General features: G+C 38.9%; 1 protein-coding gene across 2 annotated transcripts in view; it reads right to left on the reverse strand.

Moving 5' to 3' along the window:
* Positions 1-21,975, reverse strand: part of wdr11 (WD repeat domain 11) — an 87,661-nt gene that overhangs the window by 43,178 nt on the left and 22,508 nt on the right. For both annotated transcript variants that reach the window (XM_056760468.1, XM_056760467.1), the window contains exons 8-11: positions 20,066-20,264; positions 19,442-19,542; positions 9,320-9,499; positions 7,832-7,916 (exon numbers count right to left, since the gene is read on the reverse strand). In XM_056760468.1, coding sequence (XP_056616446.1) covers positions 7,832-7,916; positions 9,320-9,499; positions 19,442-19,542; positions 20,066-20,264 — 565 coding nt within the window. The remainder of the gene's footprint in view (positions 1-7,831; positions 7,917-9,319; positions 9,500-19,441; positions 19,543-20,065; positions 20,265-21,975) is intronic.

Consider the following 21,975-nt stretch of genomic DNA (forward strand, 5'->3'; position numbering starts at 1 on the left):
TACCATTGTGAACCATTAGCTTTTGCATTAAAACTATTACAAAATTGTAGTGTTTTGGACATTTTAACATCGCAATTTATAATACAGATGCGGTGTGGTGTCATTTGCCTGTTGAAAATATCGCTTTACATCTTTAATAACTGTCAACAGCTTTAAAAAGCTGTCCAAGTTTAGAGAAACTGTATATGAAAAGGCACTTTATTAACACGCAACTCCCTTCACGCACACTCTGAACTCATTGGGAGAGAGAAAGACTTGCGCTTATTCTGAACTGACAGTCTGAAAGACAAACATACTTATATGATCTACCTGTTTCTTATGATGATGTGGAGGTAATTGCTGCTGCCTGATTGGACGTTTGCCTACTTTGTAGATATTAAGCTTTTTTGTGCAACCTAAAATTACACTGGGCAGGTCCTACAAAAAGGCTGCGCAGCCACTCACTCACGCAGCTTCAGACAGAACATTGCCATCCGTCAATTTGCAATCGTGTTCCTCTGTGCATTCGCGATAGAGTTCAAAAGGTTGGTGTTTCTGGGATCTGTTGCGACCCACCTGCAGGACCTCTGTGCCCCCTGGTTGAGAACCAATGCACTAATAGAATGCGTAACGGCCACGTGATTAATTAGCCTTGGAAATATGCAGATGCATGGAAATCAGGAGCGTCTATGGATTGAGGGCAAATGGTCTGTGGACGGTTTATTCTTGCATACGTGTAAAGCATAATGAACAATAAGCATGTGAGTGTAAAATATTTACCTTAAATGGCAACAGATATTTCTCATCACATTATTTATCATTTTCATTACAATAGATCACAATATTGGATATATAACAGTTTGGTAAAGTTTACTGAAATCTTGAAAGGTTAAAGACCTCTGAAGCTGTGCTAAATGCTTCCCATCTAATGAGGCACGTGCCAACTGTGAGACAATAGATGGAATTTGCTTTCGATCAATTGCTTAATGACATAATTTATTTAATCTCTTGCTTAATTAATCAGGTAGTAAAGGTGACTGTTTTCATTAACAGAAGGGCAGTCAATGAAATGAGAGCTCCCAGTGGTCATGAGCTCTGAACCATGGTGAACCCACAAGCATTTCACCTAGGGCCAGATTAACTAAACAGGACAAAAATTCAAAAAAGTACAGATGGGAGTGGACATTTCTTTGGGTCATTTACTAACAAGGCAAGGTGCACATTAAAAAACACAGACGCAATATCTAGTTCCCATAATGACCAACGCAATCTACCAAGAGCAGCGAAGGGTTTAAGACAACATTTTTTGGAGGGGTAAATAAAGCCACAAATACGAGTACAATGACCTGCGCAAACCTTAGTCAATCATGTCCTGTGATTAATTTAAATACCCTCCTCCAATAAAGTTTGTGTCTGAAGATAAAACTCTTACAAATGCATATGCAATAAGGTCTGTCAAAAAAATAGCTGTGTCAATGCCCTTCAACGTTAGTTGTCACTGCGTGTCTTTATTATATACAGACAGTCGTTTTTTTAAGCCAAAAGAGCCGTTTGCGCAGTCGCAAGCTGTTAGGAAATCTAAAAATGGACTTCTTCATTATCTTTAAAAAAACACTGCATATAGGTTTGCTGAGATTGGTTAGGATGAGTTTAGGATGCAGCATATGTAAACTGGCATTTGGACTTTGTCTGCTCAAATTCACATTGGACACAAAAACTTGTCACAATATCTACATTTACAAAGTTGTTGATGTAAAACGTTCTCGAAGCTGTTCTATAAGAGTCAATAGGTGTAAAACAGCAGTATCAACAACAACCGTGGAATTAAGAACAGGGTTTATTATTGTGTTATACCACGGGCTGAGGAATGCTTCATTCTGATCGACTGAATGAACTGACCCACTTACTATACAATACAATACTACAGACCCAATAAAATGACCATTTAGTTCACATTTCAGAAAATAAAGCAATGTTAATTTCTTTAAAGGAACAGACAAGAATAAAGTTAAAGTACTATTTTATTCATAGGCTTGTAATCTTAAGACTTTTGTGAAATGAGTACAAAAGAGAAAAGGGTCAATAAAGTGACATTTGTTTAGTAATATTTATTATTTCTACTTCATTTTAGTCACAGAGTTCTTACATTTAGAGTTATTTTGGTGAGAGAAGATCCAGAAATTTAATGAAGCTTTCAGAACTGCATTTAGGGAAATTGTAATGTTCAATAATTTATCTTTTGAAAATAAAATAATTTACTATGAAAAAATGTGCATTGAAGAAGAGTAAATATGGTTTATACTAACTTTGTAACTTTGGCCTATCAGGCCATCCCACCCGTATGGCGCCCCCCCAAAAAATATCTGCGGGCTGGGCAGCGGGCTCTGGCGGCAGGGCAGCGGGCTCTGGACAGCCGGACTGGACCGGCTGGAAGGTTCTAGACGGCCGGACGGGACCGGCTCCGAGAGCAACAAATAGCCGGATGGGACGGGCTCGAGGGGAACTGGAAGGCTGGATGGAACCGGCTCGGAGACGACTGGATTACTGTCTCCGGTGGAGGACTCCGGGGTGAGGCGAGTTGGGTCGCTCAATGCGTGTTTGGATGGGCTTGGATGATCAACCTCATCCAGGAGGGTCCCTAAACTCGGGCGCCAGACACCGATGGGAGTCATCATCCAACCCCATCACAAAGCATGCGTTCAAGGAGCGATCGTCCCAACTCACCTGATGGCTGAGCTCCAGGGAGTCCTCCATGTATCTCTCTGGAGAGATGTTGAGCCGCAAGTAATCCATACCTTTTTGGGGTCTGCTATTCTGTCACGTGTGCTGGCAGAAGAGAGCGTACTCCACAGGGTCTCCAAAGTAAAGTAATTTTAATCAACATCCAAAAGGCAAACAGGAAACCAGGAACACAACACACGTTAACATAAAACAAAAGCAGACAAGCAACTGAGGAACACAAAGGGCTTAAATACATGGGGAAACGCAATCAAGCGAAACTGAAACATGTGAGGGATGAATTAACTAATAAAGACATCAGACACAGAAGGAAAACAAAAACAAAATAGAGTCCAATTGTGACAGCCTGTGCCTTTAACGCTGCACAACTCAAACCGCGCCAAACATGGGAGACAACAGTCGAGCTCCACAAATAGTCAAGTTCGGTTATAAGGACTTTGAACTGGACTGTGCCAATAAAAACAGATTTGCCAGATGGAGTATGCAGCACAACAATATCTGAACTACAACAACAACGTCAAATTTCATCCAACATTTCAAGAACCACAAGGAAAGGTAAGAAAGTCATTTCTTTATAGTCCACTTATATTCCGCCAAAATGAAAAAGATCTGTTCATTTTGATTAACGAGATTCAAGATCAAAGTCAATAAAATGATCAGAGATTCCCATCACTAGATGAAAATTCCCTACTGTGCCCTATAATGGACAACACAAGTATTACAGCATCATACAGTGAGGGAAATATGTATTTGATACCCTGCTGATTTTGTAAGTTTGCCTGCTTACAAAGAAATGCAGGGACTATCATTTTTATGGTGGGGTTATTTTAACTGATAGATATAGAATATAATAAATATAATAGAATATAAAAAAAATGATATAAAGATTATAAATTTATTTGCATTCCAGTCAATGAAATAAGAATTTGATCCCCTACCAACCAGCAAGAATTCTGGCTCCACAGATTGGTTTTGAGCCTATATGGACCACAGATTAGGTCTGTCAAGACAGTACTCAGCTTGTTATGTATATAAATGCCTGCCAACAGAATCTGTATCTTTCATTCAACCTCTCCACCACCATGTTCAAGACCAAATAAGTTTCAGATGATGTCAGGGACAAGATTGTAGACCTGCACAAACCTTGAATAGGCTACAGACAGAAGCTTGGTGATAATGAGACAACTGTTGTTGTGATTATTTGGAAATAGAAGAAATACCAAATAACTATCAAATGCCCTTGGTCTGGAGCTCCCTGCAAGATTTCCTAAATGGAGTAAAGATGATCATGATAAAGGTTAAAGATCAGCCCAGAACTAAACGGAAGAAGCTTGTTCATGATTTGAAGACAGTCGGGACCACAGTTAGCAAGCAAACCATTGAGCACATGCAATGACACAATAGATTGAAATCCTGAAGCACCCGCAAGGTCCTCCTGCCCAAGAAGACCCATCTGTCTCGTCTGAAGTTTAAAAATGAACATCAAAATGATTCAGAAAAGGCTTTGGGGAAAGTGCTGGCACTGCTGTGACACCAAAATTGACTCCGGTGTTTGAAGAGAGAGCAATGTTGAATAAGACCCCAGGAACACCATCTCTACAGTGAAACAGGGCTTTTTATCTATGCTACAGGTACAGGATGACTTCACCTCATTGAGGGACTGAGGGACGGGCCGGAGTGCAGTAAAATCTTGGATGAGAACCTCATCCCCTTAACTAGACCACTGAAGATGGGTCTTGATAGTGCCTTAACATGACAAAAACCCAAAACATATTGCCAAGACAACCAAAGAGTGGCTTAAGGAGAAGCACATTAAATGTCCTCGCCAGTCCCTAGAGCCTATAGTCCTGTAGAACATCTGGTAAGGAGGATAAAACTCCAATTTGGTTTCTTGGCGACAGCCTGACAGAGGATTGGACTAAATGTATCGTGACGCATGTGCAAACTTGGTGACCAGCTATCAGAAATGTTTTACCTCTGTGCTTGCCAACAAGGGTTTCTCCACCAAGTACAAAGTTATGTTTTGTTCGGGGATCACATACCTATTTTACTGACCAAAATGTTAATCAATTAATAACCTTTATACAACTTTTTTGTATATATTCTGTCTCCATCAGTTCAAATAAACCCATCATAAAAATTATAGACCCTTTATTTCTCTGTAAGCCGTCAAACTCACAAAATCAGCAGGGGATCAAATACTTATTACCCTCACTGTATATACAGCGGGGGAAATAAGTATTTGACACATCAGCATTTTTATCAGTAAGGGGATTTCTAAGTGGGCTATTGACACAAAATTTCCACCAGATGTAGCCATAAAGCCAAATATTGAATTCATACAAAGAAATCAGAACATTTAAGTATACAAGTACAGTCATAATAAAAAAGTGAAATGACACAGGGAATAAAAAAGGGTATGTTTTACCAGTTTTAATGTACAAAACTATTACTGTACATCCAAAAAATTGCAAGGTATGCAAAATTCGGCTATTCACATTAGGTTTGAAAAGTTACGTTACAATCTAGCTTCGTTAGCTTTGAATAGCTAGTCTGTAACGTTGTGCCAACGTTGCTCTAACTTACAGCTTTTGAATACAGCTTTTGTGTGAGGCATTTAGTTCGGTATCTTGCGTATCTTGATATTAGTTTAAGGTCGACACGAGAGCGTCGTGTCAAAAGCAAACATCCAGCTAATTTTTTTATAAATACCATGTACTAATACCATACTAATGTTTGCTGACGGGTCTTTTTGACGAGAATGTAATTGTTAAGACCTCAAATACGTGATTTATATATAAACATAACGCCTCTTTGAGAATTTGTTAAGACGCTGTCGGAGGTGTGAGCTTCAGGCTGTCAGTGGTCGTGACTCCGTTGAGAGCAGCTCGATCTCGGCCATTGCCTCGGGAGTAGCCGCTCTTATAATGTTAGTGGTTAACCGTGATATATAATTAATTTTGTGTATATGAAACAAACAATTGTTGGTCTTTTTATTCTTCTACGTTTCCCTGAGAGTGTCGAATTAGTTAAGAATTGTGTAAACATTTATAATATTATTTTTTAAGACTGTATTTCACTTTCTGTACTAGAGCCCTAGAACTTACAGCCTCTGCCACTCTTCTTTTTTAGTAAGACTGCTCCGTGGATATGTCAGGTTAAGCAGTACTGGAACCAAAAGAACAAAAACTTTAAAAACATTTTTATATGAGTTTATATGAAGAGGAAAGTACTCAGACTAATATATTCCTTGCAAATGTCAACCAATACCGTGAAAAAAGTTTTTACCAAAGGTTTTACTGTACTAACTGCACCTTATCAACATTTGGTGGTTCAAATACCTGTGCGAGGTCTCCAAGTTCTCTGAGTGTTATTATCCCATCCATAATGCTGGAATTCCCCAATGCATTTTACTCGTGCCACTTTGTTAACTGTATTTTGTAAAGCAGACGCGATTTCTGCAAAAGCTCAGCTCCCCCTATATTTGTCAAAAATTGAATGGTCAAATATATTTACTATTATGTTAACATTTTATTGACTAAAAATGCGTTAAACACGTTCATCTCGAACGAAAACAATTTCGTTCAGAATCAGCTACTTAGGTCGGCTGATTCGATTTCCTTCTCATTCATTCCCGTAGCGTGCAGTGCATTACTCTGTTGAAGCCCAGCGTCCATTGACTTCAATGGACTATGGAGACGGTGGTCTAGTGGGTTAAACCACTGATCTGCTAATCAAAAGGTTGCTGGTTCGATCCCAGCAGCCACGACCAGTGTGTCCAGTGTGTCCTTGAGCAAGACACTTTACTCCACGTTGCTCCAGGGGGATTGTCCCTGTAATAAGTGCACTGTAAGTCACTTTGGATAAAAGTGTCTGCCAAATGACTAAATGTAATGTAAATGGGGCTGCTTTAAACAGTTTTTTTCAGTGCTTAGAAACAAGACGGTCATTGGATAATGCTGCGATTATGTCCCGCCCACGGACGCTCAGCGTCTCTGGGATGAATGGAGGAGTGGGCTGGCCCGGACTCCGAGCGTCTGCGTGATGATTGGAGGGTCTGCCATCTCTTTTTAATCCACTTTTATGTCCTAAAACGCTCGTTTTTTGGGGTCGACAGCTTATAAAAACGTATTTCTTGATTTTTTTTTAGCTTGTTTGTTATACAAATTGTCACATATCAGTTTTTAGACATTGTTTTTTTTTTGTTATAAATCATAAATGACAAGGAGGCGGCAGCTTCTCGAAATGCAAAGAGACGGTTGGTGTGGGCGTGGGCGTGGTCTTCAGATTATGACGCGTATCACTCTGTGTCTCCATTTCCAACTCAGTCCCATCACGGATTTTGCATGTGTAGTCGAAAGACAAACTGCTGCAACCTTCATTTTTCAATTTTTATGATTTAGGCCGAAAATGAGCTTCCCCTCTTTAAAAGATCAGCAGCCGCCACTGTTGTAAAGAGTTACGATTTTTTGAAGTGGAAAGTTGTTGAACTATTTCTGTTTACTTGCACCACCTTATGCATATGTTAAAATCTAAACTAATGTCATTTATTGATGTTTATTTTTTTTAAATGTGTATAAACAAATTAAATCGAACTGTTTGATATGCCGTTTTTTAATTAATTGAGGAATAAAATATTGTAAGTTTTTATGAATTCCTTTTGTCCTTGATCCTTAATAAAACTTCAATTTTGATTCTTACTGATGCCTCCAGTAATGCTGTGATTTTAATATGATTATTTTCAAACATTTTGGGTTTGTTTTAAACCAGCAATGTAATAGTTGATTTAAATAAAACAACCCAGCATGTTGGGTCAAAGATTTAACCCAACTGGCTGGGTTAAAATAACCCAACGCTGGGTTTGTCCATATTTGACCAAGTGATGGGTTACCAAATTAACCCAAATTGGGTTGTTTTAACCCAGCCTTTTTTTAGAGTGTAGGAGCGTTGTGCCACGCCGCGCCACGACCGCTGCAGACATGGTCTTAAGATTTTCGACATTTTAACAGATACAATCTACTTCCTGAAAGCACATCTATTGAATCACATGATGTACGTGTCACACTCACATGTATGAATGCTGGTAAAAAGAAAGTAAAACAGGGTCTCTTACCTGACCTCACAAGAATGGACACTCAGCTCTTTGTGCAGGAGACCGCTGGTCAGGTTGTACACCAGCACAGACCCATTGCTTGTACCTAATGTCCAAAACACAGATACATGAATGCATTTGTCAACTACTGTATAGACCACTCTGCCAGACCAAACTATGTACTGAAGCAAAATAGAAAAAAAATTGTTTCACACACTTTCTCCTACACTGAGCTTCAAAAATCAGTCTAAATCAAATTTTTGACTTCGATACATTACCTAAGAGAAAAGTATTTTGATACCAATACTAAATCAATACCATGCAAAACACAGCTTATAATCTTATTAATTGACAAACTGTAAAATATAAATTAAAAGAGCCCTTTGCTATAAAATGCAATAAAATGCAGATCAAACTCAATCTATATGCCAGCAGTTTACGAAGCTACATGTGACGAGAAGAAAATCTTTCAGTAGGCCTGTGCCCTTTACTTGTGTCAATAATAAATATAACGTCCACAGAATTGTATCTATGACCTGTGTTTTCCAGTACTTTTCTATCAAAACTTCATACAACATTCACAATGATTGAGATGACCCGTTAACTTGTGCATTGTTGCTGCCGCACACATTATGAACAAACCGCTTTAAATGCTTGAATTTGATTAAAATTACATTGTTCGGAAGTCGAGCCTTTCTTCACAAAGAGCTCATTATGACTTGAAACATTATAACAACCGGGCGCACCGGACGAGAAGCAGATGGGCGCTGCAGAAAGGAAACAAGCGTGCGCAGACATGCGGTGCATTCCAAAAAAGCGGACATCATACAAAACGCCACACCAAATAAACAGAAAGTGACGTTGTTTTATTGCTCCTTTAGCCAATGAATCTTAAACGGACAGATTAAGAGACAGTATTGTGTTTTTTCCTCAAGGGCTCACACATCAAGAGCTTTACTCTTTGAAGGGAGTAGGGTACAGGGATGATCACTTGGGAATGGAACGCAGGGAATGATTTCTGCGCGCATGTGGATAATGTTTGAATGCATGCCATTGCATATAGATCCTCTTTCTGCGAATATCAATGTTAGTGTATTCACTGACAATAAAAGGTAAATTGTTACTCAAACTTGAGATTTGGGGCACAAAAGATTTATACTGGGGCATGACCGAGTGCCACTCCATAAAACCAGAAGAGCCGCACACATGCGGCGAGCAGAGCGAGTGTGTCAGGGGCACATAGGCTGACATATACATAGCTCTGTTCATTTGTGTTTCGTTGTTCTTCTTGATTTATTTGAAGTTGATGTTGTTTGTTTACATCTAATTTATATCTTTAATAAAAGTTTAATTTGAAGATTAACACCAATATTGAGTTATATCACAGGGTTCACTAGGCTTACATAAACAAACTTCAAACCTAAATGAGCAATCAGACAAGACTGCTGAACACTCATACTGTCTGTGCAGAATCATAAAAGTGTATGGTTTTCTATCAGGAATACTCACCTACAGCCAGCAGAGGCTGGTAGTGGTTGATGTTCTTAGTGGTGAGTGGGGGACACATTCGGAGGGAAAAAGGAGGTAGAGGAAGGCCAGACAGCAGTCCTGTCAATAGGAACTTCAGATGCACTTCATGCTGACCTGCCGAGGGCCTTGGGGGGTCTACTCCAGAAATCAGACTATGACCTGAAACAATAAGACGGATGAGAAAAACTGAACAAACACATTGGGGCTCATGTATCAGTCTAACAAAGAAACAAGCATAGATCCATGCGCAGTAAAACATCTTACGACAGTGTTTACGTGCAAATGGTCAAACATTCAGATGCCGCCAGTGTCATTGTACGAATGATCGTACCTTGATAAATGCCGCGGCTGAAATCAATCATAATTTACATATCACCACTATAAATTCAGGGTGCAGATACCTCACACCTAGATTTTGCGACATGGAGAAACGTAATACGGCCAGAAAAAGGAACTTTCCGATTTAAAAACTGAAACTGTAACCTTAAAAAGCAGAATAAAAGGAAGTTAAACGTTTTGAAAGAGATTACTTCTGCGGTCAAGAGTGTTGGTGTAGTGAACCCAACTCCAGCTGAGGTTTGTAGATTTTATTGGATATTTACATTTAGTCATTTAGCAGACGCTTTTATCCAAAGCAACTTAAAAGAGTTAGGGAGCAACAAGCGATATGTCATACAGGAGTCCTAATACATTAGGTGCCAATACAAATTTACTTGTTTCAACTAAAGCTAGACCACTACCTGTTGAGAGAAAGGGTTAGTTTTTTTTTTGTCTGTCAGGTATTCACAGAAGAGATGGGTTTTAAGTAGTTTTTTGAATGTTGTGAGAGATGTGGTTGACTGGACAGAGTTAGGAAGAATGTTCCACCAGGAAGAAGTTGTGAAGCAGAATGAGCGGGAACGCGATTTACTGCCCTTATGGGAAGGCAATACAAGACAGTGGAGAGAGATGAAAAGGGGTGAAAAGGATATTTATGTTCTATATAAAAAAATGTTTACATTTCATTAATATTGTTTTACTATTATTTTTATAGCGGTCTTCAGCCCCCACAAACTGGCCTGGAGCGTGCCACACAAAGCCAGGCAACCTCCAGCTGTGACCCAGTGAACGTCTTCTAGTCACAAGCGACCATCGCACAAATTAAAATAACATTAGCATGCGTATTTGTCAAAGAAGCTTTAACGGAAAGAATGTTACTTGGTTTTATTTTCATACTTCCTCTAATTCTAGGGATTTCATAGTGTGATGTGTTTTGGTCACATGTAGTACCTCTAGGAGCAGCTTGAGGGCGCTACCCCCTGAAGGTAACCGTGTATATAAGCTTGATCGCCATAGAGTAAGTGAGTTTGTTTTTTACACCGAAGCACCCATTAACCTTGTCATTTCAAACAATTAATAGATCACATAACTAGGCTAGAAAAGAAAATACTTTATTAATGAAATGAAAATAAGTAATCGCATCAAAATCTATTTTTATTTCATTTGTTATACTCAACAAATATTTTTTTTTATTTTCATTATTCCTTTTCAGCTATCAAAATGGTAAAGCTGAGACCTGTCGTGAGATTTGATCGTAGCATCCGCTCTCGCTCATATTGAGAAATGTCAAGTTTTGTTTGTAAATGACTGTACGCCCAGTTTTGGGTAGTATGATTGTTTCATAAATGAGGCACAGTGTTTGAATAAACCAATACTGTAATACAGAATTTTTCCGAAAGAAAGCAGCAGCTGCATGAGTTTGTATTTTTTTTTTTTTAATAGAAGATTTTTGAAAGAGACCATATGTCGAAACCTAAGTTGAATGTTCAATCTTAATATACTGTAGATACAGTGGAATAGTCATTTGAAGTAGTGAACTTCACATTCAATTGTCCCAACCTTTCAAGAGAGAGCCACTAGAAGCTTTAAGGTTGTTAAATGAATAATGTCCACTTAATGGGTATGATATTTATGGCAGAACATTGTGTTTGAAGAATTATAGTTAAACAATCATATTCACAAGGTGCATCCCAAATCGCGCACTTATGCACTATTCTACGCCATTTTGTAGTATAAATACGGTAGATGACAACTGTTTGATCATTTATAAAGATTTTAATGACTTTTTGTTAGGGATGTCTCTAGAAGCCATATAGAGAATGTCGTGCAAATGCATAGGAGTTCGAAAAGGTATGTTTAAAAAAAAAGGTATTACAATAATGAACACTAGAACATACATCAGCATAATTAGAAGAATTTACTGGATCAGGAAGTGCTTCTGAACCAACGTTGTTCATGTTTTGCAAAATAGTCTGTATAGAAATATTAAAGAACATGACGCCTAATGATTATTATCATTAATATCTGTGGTATGTACAGCTCTGTTGAGTTGATGCACTGTTTCGTTTATACTGCAGAGAGTTTTTTTCTACTAATTCCCATTATACACCCACCAAAACACACACACAAAAAATTGACATTTTAGGAGGGTATAATAAATTTTCTATGGAGCTGAAACTTCACGGACACTTTGGTTTTAGTTTTATATGGTGAGGTGGGCTAAAACAATTACTACCAGAGCTTCTTAGTTTTAGTCCCATCCAAATGTGCCAATCTCAGTAATAATAACGGATCACATCAGGAGTAGATTTAGGTGACTTTTACACTCTTATAAAATGGTCTGGAGAAATTACCTCAAGTAATACTAATCCCATGCAAATAGACCAGCTGTAAATATGTACGTAAATATTCCACCATTTCCTGTAATGGTTTTTCAAATAGGGAGGACTTTCTAGAAGCATTAAGTTGCGTTCTAGGTGTTGGAACAAAGTGAGTGACAAAGCTAAAAAAAATTCCGCAAACAACAACCCATGTCTTTGAGAAAAGGTTGAAAGACTTCTCAGATCCACAAAACTTCTGTTTGTGTTACGAACGCTCTTATATAATTTTGTTGGCAATGCATAGCTGCGTATGTGTGTCTGTATTCTGTTTCAGATTTTGGAAGCTATTGGCTGATCCACCTGTCAATCCCCTGGTGTGGGGTTCTGACGTCAGAGATCGCTCCACCAATTGGCAGTCACAGAGCGGCTTACGAGTGCTTTAAAAATGGATGGCGGCAGAGTTAAAACAGACTCTGGTTTGGGCAGAGTGCACGCTCTTTGAGGACTGTTTCCTCGTTTGAGATCAGTCTGAGAGATTGGTCCGTGCTTTGGGCTTTACGGTGTTTTGCTGTTTGTAGTCGGATCAATGCTCTCTTGTTTTGTTGTTCGTGTTGGTGTTTGCTTGTGCGCTCGTGTGTTTGACCATTTCGCCATGGATATGCGCGTGGAATCTTCAGCAGTTGTACCGGCTCTAAAACAATTATCTTGGCAGGAGAGGTTGTGAGTCAGGTAAGCAGGTCGCGACCTACATTTATGCACGTAGAGTAAGTATCTATGTATTAGACACACTAGAATTAGGAGTGGTGCTAAAATGTATGTTTAGTTTTGTTAGTGAGTTTAATTTAGTTATAGCGTCTTGTACGCTGAAGATGTTTCTTTCTACATTTTATGTTGTTAGTCAGTTAGATCCCTGATATTAGTTAGCTTACTTTTGGGTATATTTTGTTCTTTGATTTAAGCACCACTCTTTAACTCCCTCCTCTCCACCAGATTGTTTATGGATTAAAATGTATTATTATTATCATCATTTTCTTTACTTTGTATATATTGTATATATCTACTTTATCATTCTATTACTTTATCTTACGAGTTATAATTAAATTTGTGTAACTTAATTGCGGACTGGTTGTCTGTCCTTTCTTTCGTTGTCTTTCTGTTACTACCACTGACCCACACGTACAACTATAGTAATTTCCGTGTTATGTCTGCTAAACTCCTAGACCAATTAACAGCTAAATAACTACAGACGTAACATAATTGGGGGCTCGTCCGGGATCTTCTATCTCTTTTTGAGGTAGGGATCTAAATATATATGGATTACTATATTATCTCGGAAGATAGTTGTATGTGTGTGTTTCTGAGGGGGAACGAAAAATTGCAATGAAAAGGAATTGTTTTGTCCATTGTGAAGTGTTATTATATTGGTAATAGGACCATGAGTACTTTTGATTTGCAATTGTTTGTTGCTGACCCAACTTTGCAAGTATTTGAGCGATGTAGAAAAGACGAGTTGTTGCAGATAGCGGACCACTATGGAATTCCTGTGGTGAGGCAAGCTCTAAAGGGTATTATTAAGAGTGAGATTTTGAAAAATTTGGTCGAGTTAAAAGTGTTTGTACTTCCAGATGCTGATGATGAGCAAGCTGACATATCGGCTGTGGAAAGACGTCTGAGTAGCTCAGGGAGTGTGAAAGGGGCAATAGGTGAGCATGCCGAGGTGGAGGCGGAGGCTGAGATCAAGGCTGTTCTACCGCCCTTCTCCCCACATTCTCCGTTTTCTGTAGAGTCTGGGGATGACGCACGATTGAAAGTTCGCAAAGCCCGACTCCAAATGGAAGGACAGGAGCGAGCTGAGACGCGCCAAGCCGAAATGAAGTTGCGCTTAGAGATCCGAAAAATGGAAATTGAGGCTGAGAAACAGGTGAAGCTGCGACAGCTTGAGTTAGAGGCAGCGAATGTTGCCTCTGAACGAAATGCGCAGTTTAATCCTGTTAGCCCTGGCATTGTTTCCACAAATTCGATCGCTACATTTGATGTTAGTAAGCATATCACTTTAGTGCCTCACTTCAGAGAATCCGAAGTGGATACGTATTTTGCTGCTTTTGAGCGTGTCGCTGCTTCACTTCAGTGGCCAAAGGAGGTTTGGTGTCTTTTATTGCAATGTCGCTTAGTGGGAAAAGCACAGGACGTTTGCTCTGCGCTATCCTTAGAGGAAAGTTTGACATATGACGTGGTAAAAAATGCAGTTCTTCGTGCATATGAATTGGTACCTGAAGCGTATCGACAACGTTTTAGGAGCCATAAGAAGGTAGCTCAACAAACATTTGTGGAATTTGCTCGGGAGAAGGGAATTCTTTATGATATATGGTTGTCTACTAACAACGTGCAAGATTTGAAGTCATTGAGAGAGCTAATGCTTTTAGAGGATTTTAAGAATTGTTTGCCAGAACGAGTAGTCACGTACCTGAATGAGCGAAAGGTGACTCTGTTATCCCAAGCCGCGATTCTTGCGGATGAGTACGTGTTGACGCATAAGAATGTGTTTGTTTCGGCCCGATCAGAACAAGTACCGAATTTGTCTGCTGCTCATTCATACAATTCGAATACCCGTAGTAAAAGTAGTACACCACAGAATAAAGAAACACGAGAATGTTTCTATTGTCATAAGGTGGGACACGTTATTTCTGATTGTTTGATGCTTAAACGTAAGAATCAACAAGGACAGGTAAAATCTGTTAGTTTTGTGAAGACCGTGTCTAAAACTGTTTTCGAGAAAGATGAAGTTGATGCTGGGTTTAAACCATTCGTGATGAAGGGTCTTATCTCCGTTCATGGTAGACCTGAAGAGCAGAGAAAGGTACGGATTCTGAGGGATACGGGAGCAAGTCAATCGTTTGTAATTGCTGATGCACTTCCGCTGTCAGAGCAGACATCTTGTGGATCCAGTATATTAGTACAAGGGATTGAAATGGGTGTAGTCTCGGTACCATTGCATCGGATACACTTACAATGTGACCTAGTCTCAGGGTTTGTGAAGGTGGGGATACGTTCTTCCTTTCCGGTAAAAGGGGTGGCATTTATTCTCGGAAATGATTTAGCGGGTGGTAAAGTGTCACCTGTGCCGGAAGTTGTTGATAAGCCTGACTGTTTTATTCATGTGGATGATATCTCTGAACATTTTCCAGAGGTATTTGTTGCTAGTGTAGTTACTCATGCTCAGAAACGCAGAATTGGGGATGACATTATCTTGTCTGACTCTTTTATATCATCTGTATTCACTGAAGAAAATATGGAGGTAGATAAAAAGGGCGATGAAGTTGCTGTACTTAACAAGCATTCTGTTGAGGTTGTTGCAGGGTCTGAATTGTTAGCGGAACCGGTTTCCTATGAACGGATTCGGAGCGCACAACAAGAAGACTTGTCACTTACTAAATGTTTTTCTGCTGTTACAAGAACAAAATGCGATTCATCCAGTCTTGTGGAATATGTGATTGAAAACGGACTGTTATTAAGAAAATGGCGTCCTAAATCAGATATGGTTAATGAGTGGGATGTTGTTTGTCAGATTGTTTTACCTACTGCGTACCGCAAACAAGTGTTGATTTTGGCTCATGATCATGATTTAGCAGGTCATTTGGGTGTGACGAAAACTTACAACCGCATTCTCAAACATTTCTTCTGGCCTGGTTTGAAGAGAGACGTATCTCAGTATTGTCGTACTTGTCACCAATGTCAGGTGATGGGAAAGCCTAATCAAAAGATTCCTCGTGCTCCGTTAATTCCGATTCCTGTCATTTGCGAACCCTTTGAACACATAATATTGGATTGTGTTGGTCCCTTGCCGAAATCGAAGGCAGGTAATCAGTTTTTGTTAACCATTATGTGTTCTGCGACACGTTTTCCGGAAGCCGTTCCATTGAGAAAAATAACTGCGCCTGTTATCATCAAGGCTTTGCTCAAATTTATTTCTACATTCGGATTGCCGAAAGTCGTACAGACAGATCAAGGGACAAATTTTCTTTCTAAAGTTTTTAGACAAGTCTTGAAAACTTTGGGTATAACACATAGAATCTCCAGCGCATATCATCCTGAAAGTCAGGGTGCTATTGAACGTTTTCATCAGACGTTAAAGTCAATGCTAAGAAAGTATTGTCTAAGTTCTGGGAAAGATTGGGACGAGGGGGTACCCTTCGTACTATTTGCAGTTCGAGAAGCAACACAAGAGTCTCTGGGTTTTAGTCCTGCACACTTGGTATTTGGTCACACTGTACGAGGTCCGCTGAAAGTAATGAAAGACGGGTTATTAAATGATAACAAATCCACTGAACAGAGCGTGCTGGATTATGTTAGTCGGTTTCGGGAACGATTGCATACTGCGTGTCAATTTGCACAGAAATCGTTGTCAATTGCTCAGGAGGGCATGAAGAGACGGTACAATAAGAAGGCTGTGGTGTGTAAGATTCAACCTGGAGATGAGGTTTTAGTACTGTTACCAGTACCTGGTTCGGCGTTGACCGCTCGGTTTTCTGGTCCGTACCAGGTATCTAAGAGATTGAGTGAGACTGATTTTGTGATAAACACGCCTGATCGCAAACGCAAGTTTCGAACATGCCACATTAACATGTTGAAATTATATTGTCCTCGGCCGGTGTCTGAAAAATTTTCAGAGGAAAAAGAAAAAGTTGCTGCGCCTATTGGGGTGTTGGGTGCTGTTGCTCGTAATCTGTCTGACTTTACTGCAGGAAATGCTGAGGATTTGTTGACGTCTGGCGAATGTTCTACGGATGATGGTATTTTACTGCGTAATGATTTATTTTTACGAGTGGTAGACTTTTGAATTCAGAAATTTTGAAATGCTTGCCAGAAAATCTGGATAATTTGATTGAGTCACAGAAGCGGGATATTATGAAGTTAATTCAAGAATTCCCTATGTTGTTTAGTGATGTGCCAACTCAAACTCATGTATTACAGCACGATATTCAAGTGACGTGTAGTTCAGCGATTAAACAGCACGCTTATAGAGTGAATCATAGTAAGCGTTCTATGATGAAGGCTGAGGTGGATTATTCGTTAAAAAATGATTTGGCTGAACCTAGCTATAGTCCATGGAGTTCACCTTGTCTTCTTGTTCCAAAATCTGACGGTACATTTCGGTTTTGCACAGATTACCGGAAAGTAAATTCTGTGACTGTACCTGATAGCTATCCTCTTCCTAGGATGGAAGACTGTATTGATAATTTAGGTTCTGCTAAATTTGTGACGAAATTAGATTTGCTGAAAGGCTACTGGCAAGTGCCATTGACCGCTCGAGCTGCGGAAATTTCAGCTTTCGTTACTCCGGATAATTTCCTACAATACCGTGTTATGGCGTTTGGGCTACGCAATGCCCCGGCAACTTTTCAACGCCTTGTAAATATTGTACTGTCAGGAGTTAAAAATTGTAGTGCATACCTAGATGATCTAGTGATTTATTCGTCGGATTGGTCCGAGCATTTGACTGTTCTTCGGACAGTTTTTGAAAGGTTAGCTAATGCTTCTTTGACAATTAATCTAGCTAAGTGTGAATTTGGTAAGGCAACGATTACCTACTTGGGCAAAGAAGTAGGACAAGGTCAAGTTCGTCCTGTTAGCGCTAAGGTATCTGCTATTGCTAACTTTCCTATTCCAACGACACGACGGGAATTACGTCGGTTCTTAGGAATGGCTGGTTACTATAGAGGTTTCTGCCGAAATTTCTCTACTGTAGTGCATCCTTTGACCAGTTTACTAAGTCCAACTAATGTATTTTGTTGGACTGAACCGTGTCAACGTGCTTTTGATGGTGCAAAGTTGTTGCTGACTCGTGCACCTGTTCTTGCTGCTCCAAACTTTACACATTCTTTTCAATTGGAAGTGGATGCTAGTGCATTAGGTATGGGAGCTGTTCTTCTTCAAGAAGATGATGAGGGTTTTGAGCATCCAATTTGTTATTTTTCCCGAAAGTTCAATAAACCTCAACGAAATTACTCTACCATCGAGAAGGAAGCTCTAGGCTTGATTCTGGCTTTACAGTTTTTTGAGGTTTATGTGGGTTCATCGGTTTTGCCTGTTACTGTGTACACTGATCACAATCTTTTGGTGTTCCTGTCCAGAATGTACAATCACAACCAACGTCTTATGCGTTGGGCGCTAATTGTGCAAAATTATAACTTGATTATAAAGCATAAGAAAGGTTCTGAAAATATAGTTGCCGATACCTTATCTAGAGCTTAAAGAGCTGCTTTATGTCAAGTCTTTAAGAAGGGGAGTGTTACGAACGCTCTTATATCATTTTGTTGGCAATGCATAGCTGCGTATGTGTGTCTGTATTCTGTTTCAGATTTTGGAAGCTATTGGCTGATCCACCTGTCAATCTGCGGGTGTGGGGTTCTGACGTCAGAGATCGCTCCACCAATTGGCAGTCACAGAGCGGCTTACGAGTGCTTTAAAAATGGATGGCGGCAGAGTTAAAACAGACTCTGGTTTGTGCAGAGCGCACGCCCTTTGAGGACTGTTTCCTCGTTTGAGATCAGTCTGAGAGATTGGTCCGTGCTTTGGGCTTTACGGTGTTTTGCTGTTTGTAGTCGGATCAATGCTCTCTTGTTTTGTTGTTCGTGTTGGTGTTTGCTTGTGTGCTCGTGTGTTTGACCATTTCGCCATGGATATGCGCGTGGAATCTTCAGCCGTTGTACCGGCTCTAAAACAATTATCTTGGCAGGAGAGGTTGTGAGTCAGGTAAGCAGGTCGCGACCTACATTTATGCACGTAGAGTAAGTATCTATGTATTAGACACACTAGAATTAGGAGTGGTGCTAAAATGTATGTTTAGTTTTGTTAGTGAGTTTAATTTAGTTATAGCGTCTTGTACGCTGAAGATGTTTCTTTCTACATTTTATGTTGTTAGTCAGTTAGATCCCTGATATTAGTTAGCTTACTTTTGGGTATATTTTGTTCTTTGATTTAAGCACCACTCTTTAACTCCCTCCTCTCCACCAGATTGTTTATGGATTAAAATGTATTATTATTATCATCATTTTCTTTACTTTGTATATATTGTATATATCTACTTTATCATTCTATTACTTTATCTTACGAGTTATAATTAAATTTGTGTAACTTAATTGCTGACTGGTTGTCTGTCCTTTCTTTCGTTGTCTTTCTGTTACTACCACTGACCCACACGTACAACTATAGTAATTTCCGTGTTATGTCTGCTAAACTCCTAGACCAATTAACAGCTAAATAACTACAGACGTAACAGTTTGTATTAGGTAAGTGCCTGTTACCAACAGAATCATTTATTGATTCATTGAACCAACTGAATCAATACATTGTTCAACTTAACCTAAATGTTTGTTTATATACAAATATATATTTGTTTATCAGATTTTAAACAAGCCAGTCAAAGGCGAATGTTGTCTGTGTTTAAAGATTACTTTCTTACCGATCATTGTGTTCAGAGAAAGATCTGGTATGCATTTCTGGTTGTGACGTAAAGGTGTTCCACAGAAATTGACAGAAGAATACAACGGAGGAAAGCCAGAACTGAAAAAAGATAAGGCATGATTTTATAAAGGAATTAGGTACTTGACAAATAAACCTTGCATGTGTCATGGTGTGAAAGAAAAATAAGTCAAAAACTAACAATGAAGACATGCCATTTTCTCATGCCATTTTATATTATAAATATGAAAAATATGAAACATTTTATTAACAGTTTTTCTAAAAAAAAATAATGTCACACCATAGGAGACATTTACGATTTATCTGTCAACTACCCAAATATTATAATGCCTTTAATCGTAATGCATCAACACGCTTACTTTTTGTGTTAAAAAATGTCAATTAAATGCAATTAAGAAAATAATGTTAATTGTCCAAAAAAAGAATATTTGTTAACATAATTGTAGCATATTTATTGGTTTATCTGATAAATAAGTGTGAAAAATAAATACAAATACAAATCAAGCCAAAACTGAGTGCTTTTACACAGTTTTTAATGTTAAATTCAAAATCAATATCCTTTCTGTACAGACATCTCGAGGTTCACGTGTTTGAAGAACTGTACCTCAAGTTGGATGAAGATTTATTGGCATGGGCTTTAAGTTCCCAAAGCATTACCCTGCCATCACTGACCACCAGGGCAGCGCTGTTCTCATTAACTGGACAGATCACCACTCGATAAGGCCGCACAGTCTTAGTGACACGGATTGCATCACACTGGGAGCGAAGATCGTATACTAACTCCTGCACACTCTGTTCAGGATCTGACAATAGAAAATACATGAAAAAAACTCCTTAAATCAGACATAATTCAACACAGTTCTGACTATTAGCAAATGATAAAACACATAAACTTCCATATTGAAAGACATTGGACAAACCATTTTCAACTATACACTAATCAGCCACAACATTAAAACAGGTTAAATGAATAACATCAATTATATTACAAAGGCACTTGTTAATGATATATTAGGTAGCAAGTGGAAAAACTTCAGAAAGAGCATCCAGCATTTGCTGTCATATTTTGTAGAAATAGACGTTCGGGGATGTAAATAAAAACATCAGCATCATTGTGGGTTAAGTTACTCATTAAGTAATGAATTACTAGTTACTATTGACATATTCAGTAGAGTAATTAGATTAATGTACAAATGCCTCTCTCCAAAAAGTATTTCATTACTTATTACGAATTAATTTCTATATCCTATATCAACCTTGATTAGTTCAGTGATTCAAGGATAGACATGAAACGGCTCTTTTAATTCATTCAGATAAATAATATTAAACTACAGAAAATAGTATAATTAACAGACTAATGTATTATGGCTCCTGTATGACATATCGCTTGTTGCTCCCTAACTCTTTGTAAGTCGCTTTGGATAAAAGCGTCTGCTAAATGACTAAATGTAAATGTAAATATATTACACAAAGTATTTTGTTTATTTACATCACAAGTAACTGAAATTAAATTACAAAAAATATATAGTAGTCCCTCACTTTACTTTTTCAAAGGAAATAGTAACTTAATTACAGTAATTTATTACTTAGTAACTAGTTATACCCAACACTGGCAGCCGCTCATCTACAATCACTTTAGTGAATCTTGGCATTCATTTTAGTGACCGCAGTGCGCAAGCACTAGCTATATTTATATTAATTTATTAATATTCACCAGTAATAATTTAATCATTTTATGCACTGCAATTTTAACTACATATCTTTAAAATGATAAATATGTACATTGTGATTTTTAGCTAAAAAACATAGATGTTTAGTACACAAAGTACAAAGTGGATTATACTTCCTTTAGTTAAAAACAAACAAATCATTTTAATATCATAAAGGTAAATGTCCATGATCTGCGTTAAAACAATTATTTCAAGTCATCTTAATTGTATTGTAGCTATAACTTGTTTCGGAAGGCTGCGTCCTCTGAATGATGCGGTATATGGAGAATAGAGTTGTGGCAAGGGGGGCGTGGTTCAGCACGGTCTGTGCGGAGAGAGAGAGACGGGAGGAGAACGGTGAGTAAGCGGATCAAGGACATATTGAAAACACCTTCTTCTCATTGTAGTAATTGGCGAGGAGACGCTTTAAAAGTCAGTGGCGGAGTTGGAAGAGCAGAGAGAGACCGGCTGGGAAACGGACCACGAAAGAAGCCTCAAGACGTTGCGTCCAGGATTATCTGAAGGAATCTTACTCGACAGAGAGTTAAATGAAGTGATTGTGTATACGGGAAGTTGTAAACCCGGAAGTGATTGTAATAAAATAATCTTACGTTTCCCATCCACGCCGACCCAGCCTCCTTTCTTCCTTGCATTGTGAACTTTGTTACATTGGTGCCGATACCCGGGGGAAAAGGAGACAGACGCTGCTAGCATGCAGTCCGCGCCAGGTTCGCCATTTGCGGAAGTCATCTCCTCGCGCGTCGGTCTTCACCAGGAGCACCATCAGGCCCTGTTGGATCTCCGA

Source organism: Triplophysa dalaica, chromosome 11, assembly GCF_015846415.1.
Source record: "Triplophysa dalaica isolate WHDGS20190420 chromosome 11, ASM1584641v1, whole genome shotgun sequence".
NCBI lineage: Eukaryota > Metazoa > Chordata > Actinopteri > Cypriniformes > Nemacheilidae > Triplophysa > Triplophysa dalaica.